This window comes from Bombina bombina, chromosome 5 (genome assembly GCF_027579735.1).
Source record: "Bombina bombina isolate aBomBom1 chromosome 5, aBomBom1.pri, whole genome shotgun sequence".
In the NCBI taxonomy this organism is placed as follows: Eukaryota; Metazoa; Chordata; class Amphibia; order Anura; family Bombinatoridae; genus Bombina; species Bombina bombina.
Genome location: NC_069503.1, coordinates 968,746,838 through 968,772,905, shown reverse-complemented (window position 1 = coordinate 968,772,905; position 26,068 = coordinate 968,746,838). Strand labels below are relative to the sequence as shown.

General features: G+C 39.8%; 1 protein-coding gene across 1 annotated transcript in view; it reads right to left on the bottom strand.

The window, feature by feature from the left end:
- Positions 1-320: 320 nt before the first annotated feature.
- Positions 321-26,068, bottom strand: part of CPNE3 (copine 3) — a 258,436-nt gene continuing 232,688 nt past the window's right edge. Inside the window, exons 15-16 of the mRNA XM_053715177.1 lie at positions 23,990-24,226; positions 321-6,044 (exon numbers count right to left, since the gene is read on the bottom strand). Coding sequence (XP_053571152.1) covers positions 5,934-6,044; positions 23,990-24,226 — 348 coding nt within the window. The 3' untranslated portion in view covers positions 321-5,933. The remainder of the gene's footprint in view (positions 6,045-23,989; positions 24,227-26,068) is intronic.

Here is a 26,068-nt window from a genome sequence, read left to right as displayed (position 1 = left end):
GATCAGCAGAATATATTGATGTACATTTTTCACTGCAATTTACATAAAGTCTTATTTTTAAAAAAAAATCAAAAGCATCACCCTAGTGGGGGTAGAAAATTCACAGGAGCCAGACACTTTTGTTTTTATGGGCTCTACCTTATTGTTCTCTCTTATACCTAAGAGGTATATATTTTGGCCATCCCCACACTAATGCTGATGTTTAGTTTACATTCCTACAGATATTACAAAAATAATTTCAGATAAATGTATTGTGGTGTGTTCACTGTTAAGGTTCTTCCAAGACACATTTAATTAACAGAAACACTACAGCCATAGGATATGGGTTAAATATATTTAGTTTATTGTCATCATCACTGTCTATTTATGTATGTAACAAACACCTTCTATAAATAGAATTTTAAAAAGTGCAAGAATATTATCTTTAGAAGTTTACAATGAAGCTACGCTAAGGACTAACCGCTCTGCGTGCAAATATTTTGTTGTTGTACAGCGCTCTTCTGCTAAGAGATGATAAACTTACTTTTCAAAGAATTAAAATACAAAACAAGAAAAAAAAAGCTATAATTACATATAAAATGCAAAATGTGTTACTACAGTGCGGTCAAATACAAAACATACATATAAAAGAATCAATTACCATTTATAACTTTTTTTTTCTTTAAAGTAACAAAAGAAATTAATAAATGAAATAAAGGAATAAATTTAATGTTTACCAGAGGGAGATACACTGAAAAACTCAGTCTGAACATATACATAAGGCACTTTTACATTTTAACATCAAGAGACATGAAAGTAAAAATGTAACGTTCATTACAGATAGAGCAAACAATTTAATACATAATAATAATACAAATATTTCTAGTAAACATCTGTTATTTAATTGACCTTGTTCTTTTGGTATCCTTTGTTAAAGATCATACCTTGGAAGTCTCAGGCGCATACATGTGTCTGGTGAACTATATGGAAGCAGTATAACATTTCAAACACTGCGGCTAGGGCCACCACTTGAACTTTACTAATCCATTAAATCAGGGGCCCCCTCTCGCTCTTGTGCAATTTTTGGGCAAGTAAGTGCGAGTATTTCTGCGTATGTGTGTTACTATCTTTACAGTTTGACGTCAGACGCAATCACAGTGCAGAGCTGAGACCTAATGCTCATAACCTATTTGCTTTATCTTGTTATGTAACCGGTCACTATTTAACTGATACAAAGTCTACAAATATTATAACACACAAAAACACCAGGAAATCTATCCTACAGTGGTGGTTAAAACCAGAAGTTCCTTCTTTTAATACTATTCAAAATACTCTATTAAATCAGCTTATAAATGAACAGTATGATGTTGTTAGTGAGAAAATCAGCAGAACAGCTAGAGTCATTCAAAAATGTGAGCCCTACATCATTTCAAATCGGATATCCTGGCGTTTCTAAAAACGCATGCGTCTTTTGGACAGCAGCACAAATATTGGGCAGCACAGGTGTTGTCTGCTGGATCTCTGTGATTTTATTTTAAGCACTAAAATGACCTCCCACACACAAATTACAATAATCCTCTTTACATTTATTCCTCCTCCTATGAAAATGCATCTCTGCATTAAAGGGACAGTTTACTCAAAATGTTTCTCCCCTTTAATTTGTTCCCAATGATCCACTTTACCTGCTGGAGAGTATTAAATTGTTTACAAGTAGCTCCTTTACCCTTATATTGGCATTTGAAATTGTTAATTTAGCATGTATCATCCCCACCTATTCTGAAAGTTTGTGGCCGCACGTACCAGCTATAGATAAGCTTTGTAAACACAGCCAGCAGAAGAAATTACACTCCCAGTGTGTTAAAGCAGAGATAAGGTAATAAAATGTTTATTTTCCATTGTTCTCTCAAAGTACTGGTGATTGTTTTAAGGACAGATATAAGATAAAGAAGCAGGTATATGTGCACAATGTGATACAGTAATGAGATCGGATTATACCTACAAGCTCAACCTATTTTATTAGGCTGTGGCTTCAAAACACAAAATCAGAGCTTTAATATACAGAAATAAACCTTAAAAAGCTAATTTTCATACATTTTTTACTCTGCAGTTGGTAAAAAAAGCAATTGTAAACACATTAAGGGAAAAACTATTTTACAGTATACTGTCCCTTTAAGCAGTTCTTTTAAACATATTTGTTTTCCTGTTTGTATCTTGTCCCAAGTTATACATAGAAAAGAGATGTACATAGTAATGTGGATATTCTGTTAGACTTAAAGGGACATTATACACTAGATTTTCTTTGCATAAATGTTTTGTAGATGATCCATTTATATAGCCTATACAGTTTGTTTGTTTTTATGTATAGTTTTGCTTATTTTTAAATAACATTGCACTGATTTTCAGAGTCCTAACCAAGCCCTGAAGTTTTATGAGAATACCAATGTATACCTACTCCAGCTTGCTTCTGTTTGTGTAAAGAGTCTTTTAATATGCAGAGGAAGGGGGAGGGTCTGAATAGTTCCCACTTTCAATGGGTGTTCTAGCTAATCCTTGTAACAGAGCTAAACTGGGAGCTTTTAAGTAAGTTTTTAAACTGTTTTATACTAGATTTTTTTATCAGTATCTGTGCATATTATTCTTTATAGTAGTGTCTATTACATGCAGTTAAATGAAAATTGGTGTATACTGTCCCTTTAAAGGGATATGAAACCAAAACATTTTATTTTATAATTGAAAAAAAACAAGAAGTTTCCAATTTAATTCAATTATCAAATTGTCTTCATTCTCATGGTAATTTTTTGTTGAAGAGATACCTAGGTAGCCATCTGGAGCACTACATGACAGGAAAAAATACTGCCATCTAGTGGTCTTGCAAATGGATAACATTCTTGCAGAACTGCTGGCATATAGCGCCACCTAAGCAAAAGAAATGCTGCCAACCTACTTAGGACAATGTCTAAATCAGACTTGACCAAGTCTCTCATGGAGACGTTCACTAATGCTAAATGCAAACAGTATATTTGTTTAGGAACCAGTGCCATAGTGAAAATGTAGAGAGCAGAATTACTATGTAAAAGATATAACAGCCCATTTTCTACCATCATTTTGTTTGTTAAAAAGATTATTACTTTTTTACATAGAACAATGCTCTCTCTAGTGCCAGCTTTATTAAAAAAAATCTGATTTGATTTCTGAAACTCAAAGATTTATCAACTCAAAGATGTGACAAAAACAGAAAGTCAATAATAAAAAAAACACAAATATTTAATATGTCTTCACAATCTCCCTCACTCCAGACTACAGGCTTGTCTGTAGCTATCCCATCTTCTTCCTAGAAAAATGTGTGTGATGGGGAAGAAGATAACTGCTGGTAGAGGTGTGACATCACACTTTTGGAGGTCAGTCAGCCAATCGGGACTCTGGCTGGCTGTGATGGCGGAATAAACAGCAGCGGCTTGGCAACTGGTAAGTAACTTTTATGCTTAGTTGTCCAGCTGCTGCTGAATGTTTTTTCCATCACTGCCAGTATGACAACTACCAGTGCACTATCATTAGCTCAGCCCTGGTGCCAGGCATCCTGAGCCACAAGCCCCTGACACCAGTGACCCCTTTTACCCCCTGATGGTGTCCCTGACTGCTGCCACATAGTGCTCAAGACAACAAAAGATACCAAGAGAACAAAGTAAATTTGATAAAAAGTAAAACAAAGTTCTTGTTTTTTTTAAACCCTTAAGGACTAAGGATGTACAGGGTACGTCCTACTAAAACTGTAACTTAATGACAAATAGCCAGTACCCAAAATGGTGGCAAATAGTTAGAGGAGGGAGGGTTAGAGAGCTGTTTGGGGGGGGGGGGGGGGCTCAGGGAGTTTGGGTGGTAAGGGGGATCCTACAATGCAGAAAATATATAATTAAAAAAAAATTATTTGTATACTGGCAGACTTTCTGCCAGTACTAAAGATGGCAGTGACAATAGTGAGGTGGGGGAGGGAAGAGAGATGTTTGAGAGGGGTCAGGGAGGGATCAGGGGGTGGGATGTGTCAGGTGGGAGGCTGACCTCTACACTAAAAGCTAAAATTAACCCTTCAAGCTCCCTACAATATACCTAATTAACCCCTTCAATGCTGGACATAATACAAGTGTGGTGCGCAGCGGCATTTAGCAGCCTTCTAATTACCAAAAAGCAATGCCAAAGCCATAAATGTCTGCTATTTCTGAACAAAGGGGATCCCAGAGAAGCATTTACAACCATTTGTGCCATAATTGCACAAGCTGTTTGAAAATAATTTCAGTGAGATACCTAAAGTTTGTGAAAAAGTGAACGATTTTTTTTTATTTGATCGCATTTGGCGGTAAAATGGTGGCATGAAATATACCAAAATGGGCCTAGATCAATACTTTGGGATGTCTACTAAAAAATGATATACATGTAGAGGGTTACTCAGGGATTCCTGACATATATCAATGTTAAAATGTAACATGCAAATTTTGAAGAAAAAAAAATGGTTTGGAAATAGCAAAGTGCTACTTGTACTTATTGCCCTATAACTTGCAAAAAAAGAAAAGAACGTGTAAACATTGGGTATTTCTAAACTCAGGACAAAATTTAGAAACTATTTAGCATGGGTGTTTTTTGGTGGTTGTAGATGTGTAACAGATTTTGGGGGTCAAAGATAGAAAAAGTGTGTTTTTTTCAAAACATTTTTATCATATTTTATAAAAAAATGTTATAGTAAACTATAAAGATATGATGAAAATAATGGTATCTTTAGAAAGTCCATTTAATGGCACGAAAAACTGTATATAATATGTATGGGTACAGTAAATGAGTAAGAGGAAAGTTACAGCTAAACACAAACCCAGCAGAAATGTAAAAATAGCCTTTGTCTCTAACAGAAAGAAAATTGAAAAATGGTCTGGTCACTAAGGGGTTAATATTGCATTCTCTATCTAAGACATGACAGCTTCATTTTGACTTTTATCTCTATTTAAAGAGCTACATTTGACACTGCAATTATAATAGCTTACGTACACTATATATAAGTTGTTGAAACAATGTTGGCACTATTATCTATGTTCATCTAAATATGTATATTAACAATTTAATTATTTGGCTGAGCCTCATAATAAATCATCTGAGGACATCAGATATTTGGGTCTATAATAAGATAGCTTAAAAACAATGCTTCTAATTTGTAGTGTTCTTTTATATGATTTAAATCGGCCAGTTTAAAATTCAGTCATAAAGCTGTACAGTGACAAAAATATCATTGCTCACAGTATATATATATATATATATTCAAAGCTTTTTTCCAGGACATGTAAGAAATGTGCCCTTTTCTTATATATTTTATATTAAGCCGAATAGTAGCTTTACTGGTGCAATATAAAAAGATATATGTGTGTTATTTTATATATATATATATATATATATATCTCACTATAGTTTACCATTCAGGAAATTAAAAGCGGCAATGTCTTATTAGTCCAAGGCTATATGTGTAACTGTATATGGACTTGCAACAATAAGAGTGCATGCTGGAAGTAATAGCACCAAGTGCAAGTGGTTTAAAAGGCAAAAGCCATGTAACTTGTAAACTGAATCTTTTAAGCTCACTTCATGGGATAATAATAATAATCATAATAATAAAAATAAAAATAAGCCCAACGAGATGAAATAAGAAGATTATAATAATATTTATAATTACCAAATGTAACATTAATATTCTACCTGGGTTGTTTAATATGGTTTATCATAACATTCATTTAGGTTCTCATATAAAACATTATATTGCAATACATATAATTAGTACAAACATCAAATGCTTTAACTTATCTGCCCTAAAATAAATTTGCATACAACTAATAGTAAGTTATATTACAGAAGGCAAATGTTATATGCAGAAAGTTAAACATATATAATAACAAGTTATAGTGCGACTCTTCAACACTTCATTACTTCCCAGCGGGGTCCTTAGGAGGCTTCAGTTTGTACGTGCTGAAGTAAGAGACAACCTGTTGGGGGACCTCTGCCAACACACTCTGAGACAGGGCTTCTTTTGGAGCCTGAAGACAGAGGGGGAAAGACAGCACATTACTGGATGAACTTCAGTTACATAAAGAAGCACTAGTGAGAAACGAGACAAAGAAACTGAGCTCAGAATGGAGAGCCTTGCATTAAATGGCCGTTCCCCTGGTTGGTGTTGCCAACACTGCTCCATTCAATCAGACATTTGTCAAGTGAGAAATATGTAACTCGTGTAACAAGTTGTAAAATGAGTTGTATAATAAGCACAGGGGTGGAACAGTGTTAATATACATGGGAGGAGAATTGTCAGTGATATAACTTTATTACTGACACAACCCAGGAGCTAGAGCGTTACTGTTCCTACATGTTATGGATTCTTCTCTATGCATCTACATATAAAATCATACCATGGCTCTTGAAAAAAAAAAAATTGCATGACAGGTTTATGGGTACCCTGATTGGCTCATGGGTTTTAACAAAAATTTGTCAACTTGTGTTTTACAAAAGACTTTGTGAATTCATAGTTTAAAACTAACACTGCTTCATGCTGTCCCCAATATCATATCCCACTGAGATTAATATATACATTTGTGAGACTCTTTAAAAGGATGTGGAAGTAACGCATTAGGTTTATAAATTGTCTGCATGAGATCTTTCAGATGACAGTGTGAAGGGCTGGCACATATGACAACACACAGGAAGAGGATGATATTAGATATAGAAAAGCTCAGCAGAGTCTCTTATGCTCATCTCACTTTCATTTCACTTTAAACATAAGTGATTGCCAGTAACAAATAATATTAAAGTAAACCGGCAACCTTTCAAGGTAATCAAAATAGAAAGTATCTACCTAGACTTTCAACTGAAAATGATGTGCAAATTGGACAAATGTTTTAAATAAGGTCACTTCTTTCAACCAAAGCTTTTATTTCGCTAATCTGAGTGTAATGACTTACACACCATTTTGTTTGATAGTTGAAAAACATCACAGTATTTACTGCTATCTCACCAGCGATATCCTATTGTCAGTGGGCACGGTGCGTTCATTACCCAGAAACCATACTAGATTTGGCAGAATCTCAAAATGACATTCATATCGTTAACCAGTTATGAGGAATGATTTAGATTACAATAGGTTAATCTCAGAAATGTAAATAATGATTTCCTCAAACGCTGTACAAAGGGGAGAATTCAAAACAACTGTAATGTAAACTTAAGAGATGTGAAACGGCCATTATATTTGTCATTTTTTGTTGGTTTCCCAGTTTTGGTCTCGAGAACAAGTACTTAAAGATTTTTCTTTGCATAAATGTTTTGTAGATGATCCATTTATATAGCCCATACAGTTTTTTTTTATAGTTTTGCTTATTTTTAAATAACATTGCTCTGATTTTCAAACTCCTAACCAAGCACCAAAGTTTTAGGAGAATACTGATGTATACCTACTCCAGCTTGCTCCTGTTTGTGTAAAGAGTTTATTCATATGCAAAGGAAAGGGGAGGGGGGTGTCTATTTCCTACTTGCAGTGGTTGTTCCAGCTAACCTTTTTAATAGAGCTAATCTGGGAGCTTCTAAGTAAGTTTTTAAACGGTTTTATACTTGATTTTTAGATCCGTATCTGTGCATATTATTCTTTATAGTGGTGTCTATTGCATGCAGTTATACGATAATTGGTGTATTCTGTCCCTTTAACAACTGAAAACACGTTTTCTGGAACTTTGAGTGAAAACTCATTTTCGGCAGAGGGCTTTTAGCATTTTGGATTGTGATCAATTGAAAATGCGCTTCCCATATCGGTTAAAACTAAAACCATGTTATCAGGAGCAGATATCGGAAAGAATGTTATCAAGGCCATAAAGTGAAGATCTCAAAGGTAAATTATATTAACTATTGGGATTAACTAACAAAGAGGCTGAAAATATTCCTGTAATTAATTTCAGTACAAATAAAGTAGAATATAGATTGGGTGCTGCTTCTATATTTTGACAAATAAATAAATGGTCACTGCATATTATAATAGTATGGGACGTATTTGTGCACTTGGGGCTAACATACGAGTGGCGCGCTTACTGTTGCTTGCGAGCAAAAAAGGGGTTTATTGTGGCTCTTTGCGCACATTGGAAGTAGTGCAAGTATTACATGTTGAAAGTAAACGCGTTCCCTCAAGCGAATTTAAGGAGCGTCGGGATAGCTCAACTACAGAGTTCTGGTTTTAACTGTTAAACTTGACTAAAAGGTTGCATGTATGTATATATGTTTAATGTTTGTAATTCGGATATCAATTGGCAACTACAGGCCAGTTAGTTTAACTTCAGTAGTAGGGAAATTAATGGAAAGCCTCTTAAAAGAAAGAATTATGACTTACATAAAGACAAACAATTTAGAGGACCAAAATCAGCATGGTTTTACTTCAGGGAGATCATGTCAGACTAATCTAATTGACTTCTTTGATTATGTAACAAAAGTATTAGACAAGGGAGGAGCAGTTGATGTAGCATATCTAGATTTCAGCAAAGCATTTGACACCGTCCCACACAATAAACTTATTCACAAACTATATCTCCTTGGTCTAGATTCAAAAATTGTAAACTGGGTGGAATGCTGGCTTAAAGGGACATTATACACTCATTTTTTCTTTGCATAAATGTTTTGTAGATAATCTATTTATATTTTTTTTTTTAAATTAATGTATAGTTTTGCTTATTTTTAAATAACATTGCTCTGATTTTCAGACTCCTAACCAAGCCCCAAAGTTTTATGTGAATACGCTCGACTACCTACTCCAGCTTGCTCCTGTTTGTGTAAAGGGTCTTTTCATATGCAAAAGAAGGGGGAGGGGGGGAGTGTCTTATTTGCCACTTGCAGTGGGCTTTCCAGCTACCTTTTCAACAGAGCCAAACTGACAGCTTCTAAGTAAGTTTTTAAACAGTTTTATACTGGATTTTTATATCAGTATCTGTGCATATTATTCTTTATAGTAGTGTCTATTACATGCAGTTATATGAAAATGAGTGTATACTGTCCCTTTAAGGACAGAAAACAAAGTGTCTTAGTAAATGGAGTTCATTCAGCAGAGGGGGCTGTTACTAGTGGTGTTCCTCAGGGGTCAGTTCTGGGGCCTGTTTTGTTTAACATATTTATCTGCGATATCAGCAAAGGGCTACAGGGGAAAGTATGTCTCTTTGCAGATGATACAAAAATTTGCAACAGAGTGGATGTTCCAGGGGGGGTAGACAAAATGAGAAGTGATATACAACAATTGGAGGATTGGACAAACGACTGGGATCTAAAGTTTAACACAGCAAAGTGTAAAATAATGCATTTAGGGAAGAAAAATCCAAATGTTAATTACAGACTCAATGACACTTTACTGACTGTTACAGACGAGGAACAGGACTTGGGAATTATTATTTCAGATGATTTAAAACTTAGTAAACAATGTAGTAATGCAGCGAGTAAGGCTAGCAGAATGCTTGGATGTATTGGTAGAGGTATTTGCAGCAGAAATAGTAAGGTTCTTATGCCACTTTATAGATCATTAGTTAGGCCTCATCTTGAGTATTGTGTGCCGTTCTGGAGGCCATATCTTCAGAAGGATATTAACAAACTTGAATCTGTGCAAAGGAGGGCTACCAAAATGGTACATGGTCTAAAAAATAAAACTTACCAGGATAGGCTCAATGACCTAAATATGTCTAGCTTAGAGGAGAGAAGGGAAAGAGGTGATATGATAGCAACTTTCAAGTACATTGAAGGGTTTAGTAAAACTGAGGCTGTGGGTATTTTACATAAAATGGAAAATTCAAGAACAAGGGGTCATGAGCTCAAGCTAAAGGGTAGTAGATTCAGGAGTAATTTGAGGAAGCACTTCTTTACAGAAAGAGTGATTGATTTATGGAATAAACTTCCTCAAGAGGTAGTAGCAACAAACACTGTGGGGGACTTTAAAAATGCATGGGACAAGCATAGGGCTATCCTACAAACTAGATAAGTTTATACTGTTAGGTAAGGTCGGGCAGACTTGCTGGGCCTATGGCTCTTATCTGCCGTCAATATCTATGTTTCTATGTAATTCAAAATAAAGATTTTGGTTGACACAGATATCCGAAGACCAGCGAGTGCTTATTGCTACAAATTATATGCGCAGTTCACTCTGTTTACAGCATTACAGTGCAATCTGTGTCTCAGTGCTATACTCTGGCAAATTTTACTACAGTAATTATCACTATTTTACAGGAACAGTATTTATTGAATACTAATTGAAAACTGTGCTGTGCAAGTGTTAAACTAAACGTAGCACTATTGCACCCCTAATATATGTTAGTTCAAACATGTTTTCAAGTCTTTAAACACACTGGCAAGTGAAAAGTTTCACTTTAAGGCTGTTTTCACTTTACAGCGGGGCTCTGGTCCCTAACCCGCTGTATGAGCGGGGTATACCTGTATATAAAACGTGTGTGTGTGCACCTATGTATTTATATATGTATATATGTAGTTACAGACATATATACACATAAAAACATAAATTATGCTTACCTGATAATTTTATTTCCATCATGTGGAGGAGAGTCCACGACTTCACTCATTACTTGTGGGAATTAAGAACCTGGCCACCAGGAGGAGGCCAAGACACCCCAGCCAAAGGCTTAAATACCTCCCCCACTCCCCTCATCCCCCAGTCATTCTGCCGAGGGAACAAGGAACAGTAGGAGAAATATCAGGGTATAAATGGTACCAGAAGAATATATTAAATTTAGGTCTGCCCATCGGAGAAACGGGCGGGGGCCGTGGACTCTCCTCCCCACAATAAAAATAAAATTATCAGGTAAGCATAATTTATGTTTTCCATCTAAAGGGGAGGAGAGTCCACGGCTTCATTCATTACTTGTGGGAACATATACCCAAGCTTTTAGAGGACACTGAATGAAACCGGGAGGGTAAAGGGCGGACCCTTAATCGGAGGGCACCACAGACTGTAGAACCTTTCTCCCAAAAACAGCTTCCAAAGAAGCAAAAACGTCAAATTTGTAAAACTTAGTAAAGGTATGCAAGGAGGACCAGGTAGCCGCCTTGCAAATCTGCTCCATAAAAGCCTCATTTTTGAAGGCCCAAGACGAAGCCACCGCTCTAGTTGAATGAGCCGTGATCCTCTGAGGAGGCTTATGTCCCGCCGTCTCATAGGCCAAGCGGATCAAGCTCCTCAGCCAAAAAGACAAAGAAGTAGCAGAAGCCCTCTGACCCCTGCGCTTCCCTGAATATATGACAAAAAGTGATTTAGATTGTCTGAAATCCTTTGTGGCCTGAAGATAGAACTTCAAAGCACGAACCACATCCAGATTATGAAGTAGCCTCTCCTTAGGAGAAGAAGGGCTAGGACATAAAGAAGGAACAACTATCTCCTGATTGATGTTACGGTTAGACACCACCTTGGGGAGAAACCCCAAACCTGTGCGAAGAACAGCCTTATGCGCATAAAACACCAGATAAGGGGCTCACATTGCAGAGACTCTGTGTGCCGATGCAATGGCCAACAGAAAGAGAACCTTCCATGAAAGATCCTTTATGTCAAGAGAATGCATAGGCTCAAATGGAACACTCTGTAAGACTTTAAGTACCAAGTTTAAGCTCCAAGGGGGAGCAGCCTGATTCGAGACAGGGCCTGAACAAAAAAGATTGGATGTCAGGGAGATCAGTGAGTCTCCTATGCAACAGAACAGTTAAAGCCGAAATGTGTCCTTTTAGGGAACTAGCGGCGAGACCCTTCTCATAACCCTCTTGGAGAAAAGACAAAATCCTGGTTACCCTCACCTTGTGCCAAAGGTAGCCATGACTCTCACACCAGGACAAGTAAGTCCTCCACACCTTATGATAGATGCGACAAGTGATCGGCTTTCTTGCCTGAACTAGAGTGTCAATCACATTCTCAGAGAAACCCCTTTTTGCTAAGACTAAGAGTTCAATCTCCACGCAGTCAGCCTCAGAGAATCTAGATTTTGATGTTGAAAAGGACCCTGCTCCAGCAGATCCCTGCGACAGGGTAACCTCCACGGCGGAGAGGATGACATCCCACCAAATCCGCAAACCACGTCCTCCTCGGCCACGAGAGAGCAATCAGAATGGAGGACGCTCTCTCCCGCTTTATACGAGCCACTACACGAGGAAGAATTGGTAACAGAGGAAATATGTATACGAGACCGAACCCCCAAGGCATCACCAATGCGTCTATTAGCTCCGCCTGGGGGTCCCTCGACCTCGATCCATATCGGGGAAGCTTGCAATTCAACCTTGACGCCATGAGATCGTTCTCCGGCGTCCCCATCTGAGACAGATCTCTGCAAACACTTCGGGGTGAAGAGATCATTCCCCCGGATGAAAAGTCTGTCTGCTGAGAAAATCCGCCTCCAAGTTGTCCAAACCCACGATGTGGATCGCAAAGAGCGAACAATTGTGGGTCTCCACCCACTCCAGGATTCGAGACACCTCCCTCATTGCCAGGGAGCTCCTCATGCCCCCCTGGTGGTTGATGTAAACCACCGAGGTAATGTTGTCCGTCTGGAACCTGATAAAGCTCAAATCCCCCAGACGAGGCCACGCCCTCAAAGCATTGTAGATCACTTGAAGCTCCAGAATTTTGATTGGAAGAAGAGCTTCCCCTGTGCCCTCCTGGCAGCCCAAACAGCTCCCCATCCCATCAGACTCGCGTCCGTGGTCACAATCTCCCTGGACGGTCTCAGGAAGGATGTACCCATGGACAGGTGATCCAGGCGGATCCACCAAGAGGGGGAAATCCGAGTCGGCGCATCCATGTATATCGGCTGTGACAGATCGCCGTTCCACTGTCTCAACATGCACAATTGAAGAGGTCTGAGATGAAACCTGGCGAATAGAATGATGTCCATGCTGGAGACCATGACTCCAATCATTTCAATGCACTGAGCTACAAATGGTTTCACTGTAGACTGAAGGGCAAGACAGGTAGACGCCATTTTTGTGCGTCGCTTGTCCGTGAGAAAGATCTTCATGGACACAGAGTCTATGATCGTGCCCAAGAACTCCACAATGGTACTGGGAACCAGAGAACTCTTCTCGAAGTTGACCTTCCAACCGTGAGATTGAAGTAACTGCAGCAGGACCCTGGTGTGGGCCTCTGCCAGATGGAATGATGGCGCCTGAACCAAGATGTCGTCCAGGTAGGGCGCCACCGCACCTGGGATCTGGCTACTGCTAGAAGGGCCCCCAGGACCTTCATAAAGACTCTCTGGGCCGTCGCCAGACCAAAGGGGAGAGCCATGAACTGGAAATGCTGATCCAGAAAAGCAAATCTGAATAACCTGAAATGGTCCCTGTGAATCGGAACGTGAAGGTAGGCATCCTTCAAGTCTATAGAGGTCATTAGCTTCCCCTCCTCTTGAACTAGAGGCAGAATAGATCTGATCTGATCTATCTGATCCGTTTCAATTTTGAACAATGGAACGGACAGGAACTTGTTTAAACATTTGAGGTCCAGAATCGTGCGGAACATGCCCTCCTTCTTTGGGATCATGATCAAATTGGAGTAATACCCTAGACCCCTTTCTGCATGGGGTACTGGTACGATAACCCCTAGAGCAGAGAGATCCCGTACACAACCCAGAAAGGCCTCTCTTTTTTCCGGCCTTGAAGACAGGTTTGACAGAAGGAATCTTCCCATGGACGGAGAGGACTTGAACTCTATCCTGTAACCCTGGGCGACTTCCTCCAGAACCCAGGGGTCCTGAACATCCTGCAACCAGTCGTCTAAGAATAGACAATCTGCCCCCACTCGGTCCGCACCAGTCGGGGACCGCTCCTTCATGCGGACTTAGTCTCAGCGGGCTTCTTGTTCTGCTTAGACTTGTTCCAAGCTTGGGCAGGCTTCCAGGCACCCTTTGGTTGGTCCACTTTCGCAGTGGGCTGTTGGCATTGCGCCTTATCCCCACAAAAGGGACAAAAATTAGAACCCCTAGAACCCCACCTTCTTATACTGGGGAAGGAAGGCACCCTTGCCTCCTGTAACCGTGGATATGATAGAATCCAGACCTGGGCCGAACAGGATTTTGCCCTTAAAAGGCAAAGACAGCAGCCTCATCTTAGAGGTCTTGTCCGCCGACCAAGATTTTAGCCACAGAGCCCTGCGTGCTAGAACCGAAAAACCTCATACTTTAGCATTCAGGTGGATAATTTCCATATTAGCGTCACAAATTAAGGAATTGGCTACCTTTAGGGCCTTAATCCTTTCCTGCATCGCACCAATATGAAGCAGCTCCCGCAACCATGGCGACCCCTGCCGCCGGTTGAAAAATCTTGGGAATGGTGCCCCACATCTCCAGCTGGGCCTCCGGGATGGGGAAAAGCTTTTTAACATGAGAAGAGGGGGAAAAGGAAGAGCCTAACCGCTCCCACTCATCCTTTATAATGTTCGCCATCTTGACAGGAACCGGGAAAGTGTGGGAAACCACCCTGTCCTCATAGACCTTATCTAATTTAGGAATGGAGGGCTCTTCTGGAAGCTTCGGTTCCGGAACCTCTAAAGTAGCTAGTACCTGCTTTAGTAAGAAACGCAAGTTCTCCATTTTAAACCTAAAACCGGACTCCTCTACCGGAGGTTTAGATGACACTGACTCCGACAGGGCCCCTTCCGATGCGTTGGATTGGGCCTTGTCATCGTACCACCCCTCAGGGGCGCCAGACAGAGACAAATCCTGGGACGGGCCGCTATGAAAAGCTCTACGCTTGCGCTTAGCAGAACACTGCAAAGCATGGATCACCTTAGCGACTGCCGTTTCAAGCCAATCCGCAAAAACCAGCGGCTAAGCAATCTCCCCCGAAGGAGATGACCCCTCAGAGGTGGACGGCTCAGTAGTGCTAGACATTCTCTTATTTTTGGAAGTCGTAGCCTTCTCAAGGCATGTGGAACACAGTTGCACAGGCTGGTCTACCAAAACTTTACAATAAACACAGGTATAAGACTTAGTTAAAGAGGGAGTACCCGCTAACGCATCAGAATCCTCCATAACTTTTAGAAAAAGATAAGACAGGCACCTTTATAACCACCAATGGCCGGGGCACTCACCACCTCCTATGACCCGGACTGCAGAAACCGTTTGTCTCCTCCGTCGCAAATCAGACCGGAAGTGAAGAGGCCCCACTCGGTCACAAGGATGTCTACGCAGGACCGCCCCTGCCAAGGAGAAAAATGCGCCTGTAACCGTGGATATGATAGAATCCAGACCTGGGCCGAACAGGATTTTGCCCTTAAAAGGCAAAGACAGCAGCCTCATCTTAGAGGTCTTGTCCACCGACCAAGATTTTAGCCACAGAGCCCTGCGTGCTAGAACCGAAAAACCTCATACTTTAGCATTCAGGTGGATAATTTCCATATTAGCGTCACAAATTAAGGAATTGGCTACCTTTAGGGCCTTAATCCTTTCCTGCATCGCACCAATATGATGCAGCTCCCGCAACCATGGCGACCCCTGCCGCCGGTTGAAAAATCTTGGGAATGGTACCCCACATCTCCAGCTGGGCCTCCGGGATGGGGAAAAGCTTTTTAACATGAGAAGAGGGGGAAAAGGAAGAGCCTAACCGCTCCCACCCATCCTTTATAATGTTCGCCATCTTGACAGGAACTGGGAAAGTGTGGGAAAACACCCTGTCCTCATAGACCTTATCTAATTTAGGAATGGAGGGCTCTTCTGGAAGCTTCGGTTCCGGAACCTCTAAAGTAGCCAGTACCTGCTTTAGTAAGAAACGCAAGTTCTCCATTTTAAACCTAAAACCGGACTCCTCTACCGGAGGTTTAGATGACACGGACTCCGACCCCGTAAGGGCCCCTTCCGATGCGTCGGATTGGGCCTTGTCATCGTACCACCCCTCAGGGGCGCCAGACAGAGACAAATCCTGGGACGGGCCGCTATGAAAAGCTCTACGCTTGCGCTTAGCAGAACACCGCAAAGCATGGATCACCTTAGCGACTGCCGTTTCAAGCCAATCCGCAAAAACCGGCGGCTAAGCAATCTCCCCCGAAGGAGATGACCCCTCAGAGGTGGACGGCTCAGTAGTGCTAGACATTCTCTTATTTTTGGAAGTCGTAGCCTTCTCAAGGCATGTGGAACACAGTTGCGCAGGCTGGTCTACCAAAACTTTACAATAAACACAGGTATAAGACTTAGTTAAAGAGGGAGTACCCGCTAACGCGTCAGAATCCTCCATAACTTTTAGAAAAAGATAAGACAGGCACCTTTATAACCACCAATGGCCGGGGCACTCACCACCTCCTATGACCCGGACTGCAGAAACCGTTTGTCTCCTCCGTCGCAAATCAGACCGGAAGTGAAGAGGCCCCACCCGGTCACAAGGATGTCTATGCAGGACCGCCCCTGCCAAGGAGAAAAATGCGCCAAAAAAGACAGCGCAAAAACTCCCGGAAGAGAACCTGTCAGTTCCACAAAAAATGCCAGAGCGTCCTTGCACATAACACAGCCATCACACAATTAACTTATCATGTACATACCCCCTGATCAATAATCCCCTTATAGGAATATTAACCCTTGATTGTATAAAGATAAAGGCGCCACACTGTGGCCCTGTCTTCTGCGTTATCCTGATATAAAAAATGAAACGATCTTACCAGAATCTACACCGTGGAACAGGAACACGGCCCTTCAAGTGTGACAGGTGGTAGCTGCGCTCCTGACATGAATTTGAAAGAAGAACGCAATCTGCGAAACTCGTCAACGACGATGGTTGTAGGAACTGTTAATATGAGTCGAGATGGTGTCGCAATGGGAAGCTCCCTCCGCATCTCCGGACTCTAACGTTCACCCAGGCCCTCAACCGAGAAGCTTGAATGGCTATTTAAACTCCTGTCCCATAGAGACGGGTAGCATCCCTCATAAGAGACCTCCAATTTTCCGGCACCTCTCTGCCACCTCTTGTGACAAAAGGCAAAGAATGACTGGGGGATGAGGGGAGTGGGGAAGGTATTTAAGCCTTTGGTTGGGGTGTATTTGCCTCCTCCTGGTGGACAGGTTCTTAATTCCCACAAGTAATAAATAAAGCTGTGGACTCTCCTCCCCTTTAGATGGAAAACACATATGTACTGTATACATACATATAAATATATATATATATATATATATATATATATATACACATACACACACACACACACACACACATACACACATTTAAGTGCATGGGAGCCCTAGTTGAATTTATGGATAAATAGGACATATTCTACTATGTTAAAGGGATAGTAAAGTCCAAATAAAACTTTCATGATTCAGGAAGGGCATGTAATTTTAAACAACTTTCTAATTTACTTTTATCATCAAATTTGCTATGTTCTCTTAGTATTCGTAGTTAAAAGATAAACCTAGTTATGCTAATTTCTAAGCCCTTGAAAGCCGCCTCTTATCTAAATGCATTTGACAGTTTTTCACAGCTAGAGGTTAGTTAGTTCATGTGTTTCATATAAATAACATTGTGCTCACGCAGGTGGAGTTATTTAAGAGTCAGCACTAAATGCCTGAAATGCAAGTCTGTCAAAAGATCTGAGATAAGGAGGAAGGCTGCCGAAGCTAAGATACAAGGCAATTACAAAGGTAAAAAACATAATTTATGTAAGAACTTACCTGATAAATTCATTTCTTTCATATTAGCAAGAGTCCATGAGCTAGTGACGTATGGGATATACATTCCTACCAGGAGGGGCAAAGTTTCCCAAACCTTAAAATGCCTATAAATACACCCCTCACCACACCCACAATTCAGTTTAACGAATAGCCAAGAAGTGGGGTGATAAGAAAAAAGTGCGAAAGCATATAAAATAAGGAATTGGAATAATTGTGCTTTATACAAAAAAATCAAAACCACCACAAAAAAGGGCGGGCCTCATGGACTCTTGCTAATATGAAAGAAATGAATTTATCAGGTAAGTTCTTACATAAATTATGTTTTCTTTCATGTAATTAGCAAGAGTCCATGAGCTAGTGACGTATGGGATAATGATTACCCAAGATGTGGATCTTTCCACGCAAGAGTCACTAGAGAGGGAGGGATAAAATAAAGACAGCCAATTCCTGCTGAAAATAAACCACACCCAGAATAAAAATTTTAATGAAAAAACATAAGCAGAAGATTCAAACTGAAACCACTGCCTGAAGTACGTTTCTACCAAAAACTGCTTCAGAAGAAGAAAACACATCAAAATGGTAGAATTTAGTAAAAGTATGCAAAGAGGACCAAGTTGCTGCTTTGCAAATCTGATCAACCGAAGCTTCATTCCTAAACGCCCAGGAAGTAGAAACTGACCTAGTAGAATGAGCTGTAATCCTTTGAGGCGGAGTGTTACCCGACTCAACATAGGCATGATGAAATAAAGATTTCAACCAAGATGCCAAAGAAATGGCAGAAGCTTTCTGGTCTTTCTAGAACCGGAAAAGATGACAAATAGACTAGAAGTCTTTCGGAAAGACTTAGTAGCTTCAACATAATATTACAAAGCTCTAACAGCATCCAAAGAATGCAATGATTTCTCCTTAGAATTCATAGGATTAGGACATAATGAAGGAACCACAATTTCTCTACTAATGTTGTTAGAATTCACAACCTTAGGTAAAAAATTCAAAAGAAGTTCGCAGCACCGCCTTATCCTGATGCAAAATCAGAAAAGGAGACTCACAAAAAAGAGTAGATAATTCAGAGACTCTTCTGGCAGAAGAGATGGCCAAAAGAAACAAAACTTTCCAAGAAAGTAATATAACGACCAAAGAATGCATGGGTTCAAAAGGAGGAGCTTGAAGAGCCCCCAGAACCAAATTCAAACTCCAAGGAGGAGAAATTGACTTAATGACAGGTTTTATACGAACCAAAGGTTGTACAAAACAATGAATATCAGGAAGATTAGCAATCCTTCTGTGAAAAAAAACAGAAAGAGCAGAGATTTGTCTTCCAAGGAACTTGCGGACAAACCTTTATCTAAACCATCCTGAAGAAATATAAGTCTTCCAGACTCTATAATATATCTCTCTAGATACAGATTTACGAGCCTGTCACATAGTATCAATCACAGAGTCAGAGAAACCTCTTTGACCAAGAATCAAGCGTTCAAACTCCATACCTTAAAATTAAGGTTTTGAGATCCTGATGGAAAAAAGAACCTTGAGACAGAAAGACTGGTCTTAATGGAAGAGTCCACAGCTGGCAAGAGGCCATCCGGACAAGATCCGCATACCAAAACCTGTGAGGCCATGCTGGAGCTACCAGCAGGACAAACGAGCATTCCTTTAGAATATTGGAGAATACCCTTGGAAGAAGAACTAGAGGCGGAAAGATATAGGCAGGATGACACTTGTAAGGAAGAGATAATGCATCCACTGCCTCCGCCCGAGGATCCCGGGATCCGGACAGATACCAGGGAAGTTTCTTGTTTAGATGAGAAGCCATCAGATCTATTTCTGGGAGTTCCCACATTTGAACAATCTGAGGAAATACCTCTGAGCGAAGACCATTCGCCCAGGTGCAACGTTTGGCGACTGAGATAATCCGCTTTCCAATTGTCCATACCTGGGATATGAACCGCAGAGATTAGACAGGAGCTGGATTCCGCCCAAACCAAAATTCGAGATACTTCTTTCATAGCCAGAGGACTGTGAGTCCCTCCTTGATGATTGGTGTATGCCACAGTTGTGACATTGTCTATCTGAAAACAAATGAACAACTCTCTCTTCAGAAGAGGCCAAGACTGAAGAGCTCTGAAAATTGCACGGAGTTCCAAAATATTGATCGGAAATCTCACCTCCTGAGATTCCTAAACCCCTTGTGCCGTCAGATACCCCCACACAGCTCCCCAACCTGTAAGACTTGCATCTGTTGAGATTATAGTCCAGGTCGGAAGAACAAAGAAGCCCCCTGAACTAAACGATGGTGATCTGTCCACCATGTCAGAGAGTGTCGTATAATCGGTTTAAAGATATTAATTGAGATATCTTTGAGTAATCCCTGCACCATTGGTTCAGCATACAGAGCTGAAGAGGTTGCATGTGAAAACGAGCAAAGGAGATCGCATCTGATGCAGCAGTCCTAAGACCTAAAATTTCCATGCATAAGGCTACCAAAGGGAATGATTGTGACTGAAGGTTTTGACAAGCTATCAATGTTAAACTTCTCTTGTCTGACAAGGACAGAGTCATAGACACTGAATCTATCTAGAAACCTAAAAAGGTTACCCTTGTCTGAGGAATCAATGAACTGATTGGTAAATTGATCCTCCAACCATGAACTTGAAGAAACAACACAAGTCGATTCGTATGAGATTCTTCGAAAATGAGAAGACTGAGCAAGTACCAAGATATTGTCCAAATAAGGAAATACCAAAACCCTGTTCTCTGATTACAGAAAGAAGGGCACCGAGAACCTTTGAAAAAAATTCTTGGAACTGAGGCTAGGCCAAACGGTAGAGCCACAAAACTGGTAATGCTTGTCTAAAAAGAGAATCTCAGACACTAAAAGTGATCTAGAAGAATCGGAATATGCAGATACACATCCTGTAAATCTATTGTAGACATATAATGCCCTTGCTAAACAAAAGGCAGGATAGTCCTACAGTAACCATCTTGAATGTTGGTATCCTTACATAACGATTCAATAATGATAGATCCGGAACTGGTCTGAAGGAATTGACCTTCTTTGGTACAATGAAGAGATAAAATAAAACCCCAGCCCCTGTTCCAGAACTGGAACTGGCATAATTACTCCAGCCAACTCTAGATCTGAAACACATTTCAGAAATGCTGAGCCTTTGCTGTATTAACTGGGACACGGGAAAGAAAAAAATCTCTTAGCAGGAGGCCTTAACTTGAAGCCAATTCTGTACCTTTCTGAAACAATGTTCTGAAACCAGAGATTGAGAACGGAATTGATCCAAATTTCTTTGAAGAAAACGTAATCTGCCCCATACCAGCTGAGCTGGAATAAGGGCCGCACCTTCATGGGTACTTAGGAGCTGGCTATAGGTTTCTATAAGGCTTGGATATATTCCAAACTGGAAATAGTTTCCAAACTGATACCGCTCCTGAGGATGAAGGATCAGGCTTTTGTTCCTTGTTGTGAGGAAAGGAACGAAAATGATTATTAGACCTAAATTTACCTTAGATTTTTTATCCTATGGTAAAAAAGTTCCCTTCCTTCCAGAAACAGTTGAGATAATAATTTATTACTCTGGAAAGAAAGGGAAAGCAAAGTTGACTTAGAAGACATATCAGCATTCCAAGTTTAATCCATAAAGCTTTTCTAGCTAAAATAGCTAGAGACATATACCTGACATCAACTCTAATGATATCAAAAGATGGTATCACCAATAAAATTATTAGCATGTTATAGAATAATAATAATGCTATAAAATTATGATCTGTTACTTGTTGCGCTAAAGCTTCTAACCAAAAAGTTGAAGCTGCAGCAACATCCGCTAAAAATATAGCAGGTCTAAGAAGATTACCTGAACATAAGTAAGCTTTTCTTAGAAAGGATTCAATTTTCCTATCTAAAGGATCCTTAAATGAAGTACTATCTGCCGTAGGAATAGTAGTACATTTAGCAGGAGTAGAGACAGCCCCATAACCTTAGGGATTTTGTCCCAAAAAACTCTAATCTGTCAGATGGCACAGGATATAATTGCTTAAACGTTTAGAAGGAGTAAAAGAATTACCCAAATTATTCCATTCCCTGGAAATTACTTCAGGAATAGCATCAGGGAGATTAAACACTTCTGGAATAACTACAGGAGATTTAAAAACCTTATTTAAACGTTTAGATTTAGTATCAAGAGGACCAGAATCCTCTATTTCTAATGCAATTAATACTTCTTTAAATAAAGAACGAATAAATTCCATCTTGAACAAATAAAAAGATTTATCAGCATCAACCTCTGAGACAGAAACCTCTGAACCAGAAGAACCATTATCAGTATCAGAATGATGATGTTCATTTAAAAATTCATCTGAAAAAAGAGAAGTTTTAAAAGACTTTTATGTAAACTAGAAGGAGAAATAACAGACATAGCCTTCTTAATGGATTTAAAAAATAAAATCTCTTATGTTTATCAGGAACACTCTGAAAATTAGATGTTGACGGAACAGCAACAGGTAATGTAACAGTACTAAAGGAAATTTTATCTGCATTAATAACTTTGTCATGACATGCAATACAAACAACAGCTGGAGAAACAGATACCAAAAATTATAGCAGATACACTTAGCTTGGTAGCTCCAGCACCGGGCAGTGATTTTCCTGAAGTATCTTCTGACTCAGTTGCAACGTGGAACATCTTGCAATATGTAATAGAAAAAACAACATATAAAGCAAAATTGATCAAATTCCTTAAATGACAGTTTCAGGAATGGGAAAAAAATGCCAGTGAACAAGCTTCTAGCAACCAGAAGCAATAAATAATGAGACTTAAATAATGTGGAGACAAAAGCGACGCCCATATTTTTTTAGCGCCAAATAAGACGCCCACATTATTTGGCGCCTAAAAGCTTTTGGCGCCAAAAATGACGCCACATCCGGAACGCCGACATTTTTGGCGCAAAAGAACGTCAAAAAAATGACGCAACTTCCGGCGACACGTATGACGCCGGAAAACAGAAAGATTTTTTGCGCCAAAAAAGTCCGCGCCAAGAATGACGCAATAAAATGAAGCATTTTCAGCCCCCGCGAGCCTAACAGCCCACAGGGAAAAAGTCAAATTTTTTAAGGTAAGAAAAAATGATTGATTCAAATGCATTATCCCAAATATGAAACTGACTGTCTGAAAAAAAGGAATGTTGAACATCCTGAGTCAAGGCAAATAAATGTTTGAATACATATATTTAGAACTTTATAAAAAAGTGCCCAACCATAGCTTTAGAGTGTCACAGAAAATAAGACTTACTTACCCCAGGACACTCATCTACATGTTTGTAGAAAGCCAAACCAGTACTGAAACGAAAATCAGCAGAGGTAATGGTATATATATAAGAGTATATCGTCGATCTGAAAAGGGAGGTAAGAGATGAATCTCCACGACCGATAACAGAGAACCTATGAAATAGACCCCGTAGAAGGAGATCATTGAATTCAAATAGGCAATACTCTCCTCACATCCCTCTGACATTCACTGCACGCTGAGAGGAAAACCGGGCCCCAACTTGCTGCGGAGCGCATATCAACGTAGGATCTAGCACAAACTTACTTCACCACCTCCATAGGAGGCAAAGTTTGTAAAACTGAATTGTGGGTGTGGTGAGGGGTGTATTTATAGGCATTTTAAGGTTTGGGAAACTTTGCCCCTCCTGGTAGGAATGTATATCCCATACGTCACTAGCTCATGGACTCTTGCTAATTACATGAAAGAAAGTATATTTCTAAAACAGCGTTGGTTATGCAAAACTGGGGAATGGTAAATAAAGATTGGAATGTGAAATATTATTTCATGTCAGTTTAGCACACTTGAGAACATTGCGCACGAGTAGAGTGTTAGTTTGTTCCCCCCACTTTTCACATTCCACTGAAGTCTTTGGTAAATACTCTAAATACCTGATGTGTGCAAAAACCCCAAAGTCTAGCAGAGTTAACGCACAAGCAGGAGAGATGAATAGCGCTCCACTCGTAATCTAGATTATTTTTATTTCTTAAAAAAAATAAAATAGATTTGAACTAGATTTGAATCGTAACAGGTTTCTGAAAGTTATTTATATCAGAGGAAGACAAAGCCTGACAGCTGTAGAGGAGTATGTATTAACTAAACTTGTAGCACTGACTGCTGTTAGCAACCAGCTGTTTTCTCCCCCACCACCAGTAACAAATGCAGAGAGTGCAGAACGAAAGGTAAACAGGCTGACCATGCTCCATATTTAATATCATAAAACTCTAAACCAGTGCAAAGTAGTTTAATCCTACTGCATGAAACATAACAAATACTGACCGTTGCGAAGTTCCTGAAAGGTACAAACTGTACAATGTCTCTTATAGCCATCTCTCCCGAGGGTGACCTGAGTCCTCCATTGTCACCATCCAAAAACTCCATAGCACTAAAATCTGCTCCTCCTACACCAACTATGATGATGGACATAGGCAATTTTGCAGCATTCACTATGGCTTGTCTGGTTTGATCCAGGTCTGTTATAACTCCATCAGTTATGATCATGAGTACAAAGTATTGCTGTAAAGCACATAACAAGCAATATTAGTTTTCAGTGACAAATGATTATTAGTTGCTTGATTAGGACTGTCAAGGAAACAGTTTTTGGAAATGTAGTTACACTGAAAACAAACTGAACATAAAGAAACTGAATAAACTTTACAAAGATGAGAAAGATAGAGGGTCATATAAGTTAAAGGGATATGAAACCCAAACATTTTCTTTCATAATTCAGGTAGAGAATAAAATTGTAAACAACATTCCAATTTACTTATATTATTTAATTTACTTCATTATTTAGATATTTTTTGTTGGAAAAATAGCAATGCAGATAGGTGAGCCAATCACAAGAGGTATCTATGTGCAGCCACCAATCAGCAGCTACCGAGAACATTTAGATGTGTTTTTCACCTAAGGATAGCAAGAGAATGAAGCAAATTAGATAATAGAAGTAAATTGGTGTGTTAAAAAGCCTCTTTTATAAAGAAGGCTTTTATTCAAGGCCTGAAATTTTTTAACGCCAAGCTCAGCACCATAGGTGCAATTTTAGAGAATGCTGATTGGCGTATATGCCTGTCAACCAAGCTTGGGCACAATAGCATACTTATCATACTTATCAGTCAGCTCCTATGTACGCTCTGCAATCAGCACCTGGGGTGCTTAAAAATGACAATATCGCTGTTAAAAAAAAACACACACTATATTCCCAATATATTGCAAATGTGTTAAAACAGTATGTTGTAGGTGAACTGTCCCAGAATGTTTTTTAATTAAGTTCAGTATATTACGTCTGCCATAGTTCAGGCTATTGGTACTGTAATAACCTAGAAAACAGGGGCAAGTAAAAACAGAGGTTTCAGATTTAGTTTATTGGACTGATCTATAGAAAAAAAAAAAACAGAATTTATGTTTACCTGATAAATTACTTTCTCCAACGGTGTGTCCGGTCCACGGCGTCATCCTTACTTGTGGGATATTCTCTTCCCCAACAGGAAATGGCAAAGAGCCCAGCAAAGCTGGTCACATGATCCCTCCTAGGCTCCGCCTTCCCCAGTCATTCGACCGACGTAAAGGAGGAATATTTGCATAGGAGAAATCATATGATACCGTGGTGACTGTAGTTAAAGAAAATAAATTATCAGACCTGATTAAAAAACCAGGGCGGGCCGTGGACCGGACACACCGTTGGAGAAAGTAATTTATCAGGTAAACATAAATTCTGTTTTCTCCAACATAGGTGTGTCCGGTCCACGGCGTCATCCTTACTTGTGGGAACCAATACCAAAGCTTTAGGACACGGATGAAGGGAGGGAGCAAATCAAGTCACCTAAATGGAAGGCACCACGGCTTGCAAAACCTTTCTCCCAAAAATAGCCTCAGAAGAAGCAAAAGTATCAAACTTGTAAAATTTGGTAAAAGTGTGCAGTGAAGACCAAGTCGCTGCCTTACATATCTGATCAACAGAAGCCTCGTTCTTGAAGGCCCATGTGGAAGCCACAGCCCTAGTGGAATGAGCTGTGATTCTTTCAGGAGGCTGCCGTCCGGCAGTCTCATAAGCCAATCTGATGATGCTTTTAATCCAAAAAGAGAGAGAGGTAGAAGTTGCTTTTTGACCTCTCCTTTTACCAGAATAAACAACAAACAAGGAAGATGTTTGTCTAAAATCCTTTGTAGCATCTAAATAGAATTTTAGAGCGCGAACAACATCCAAATTGTGCAACAAACGTTCCTTCTTTGAAACTGGATTCGGACACAAAGAAGGCACGACTATCTCCTGGTTAATGTTTTTGTTAGAAACAACTTTCGGAAGAAAACCAGGTTTAGTACGTAAAACCACCTTATCTGCATGGAACACCAGATAAG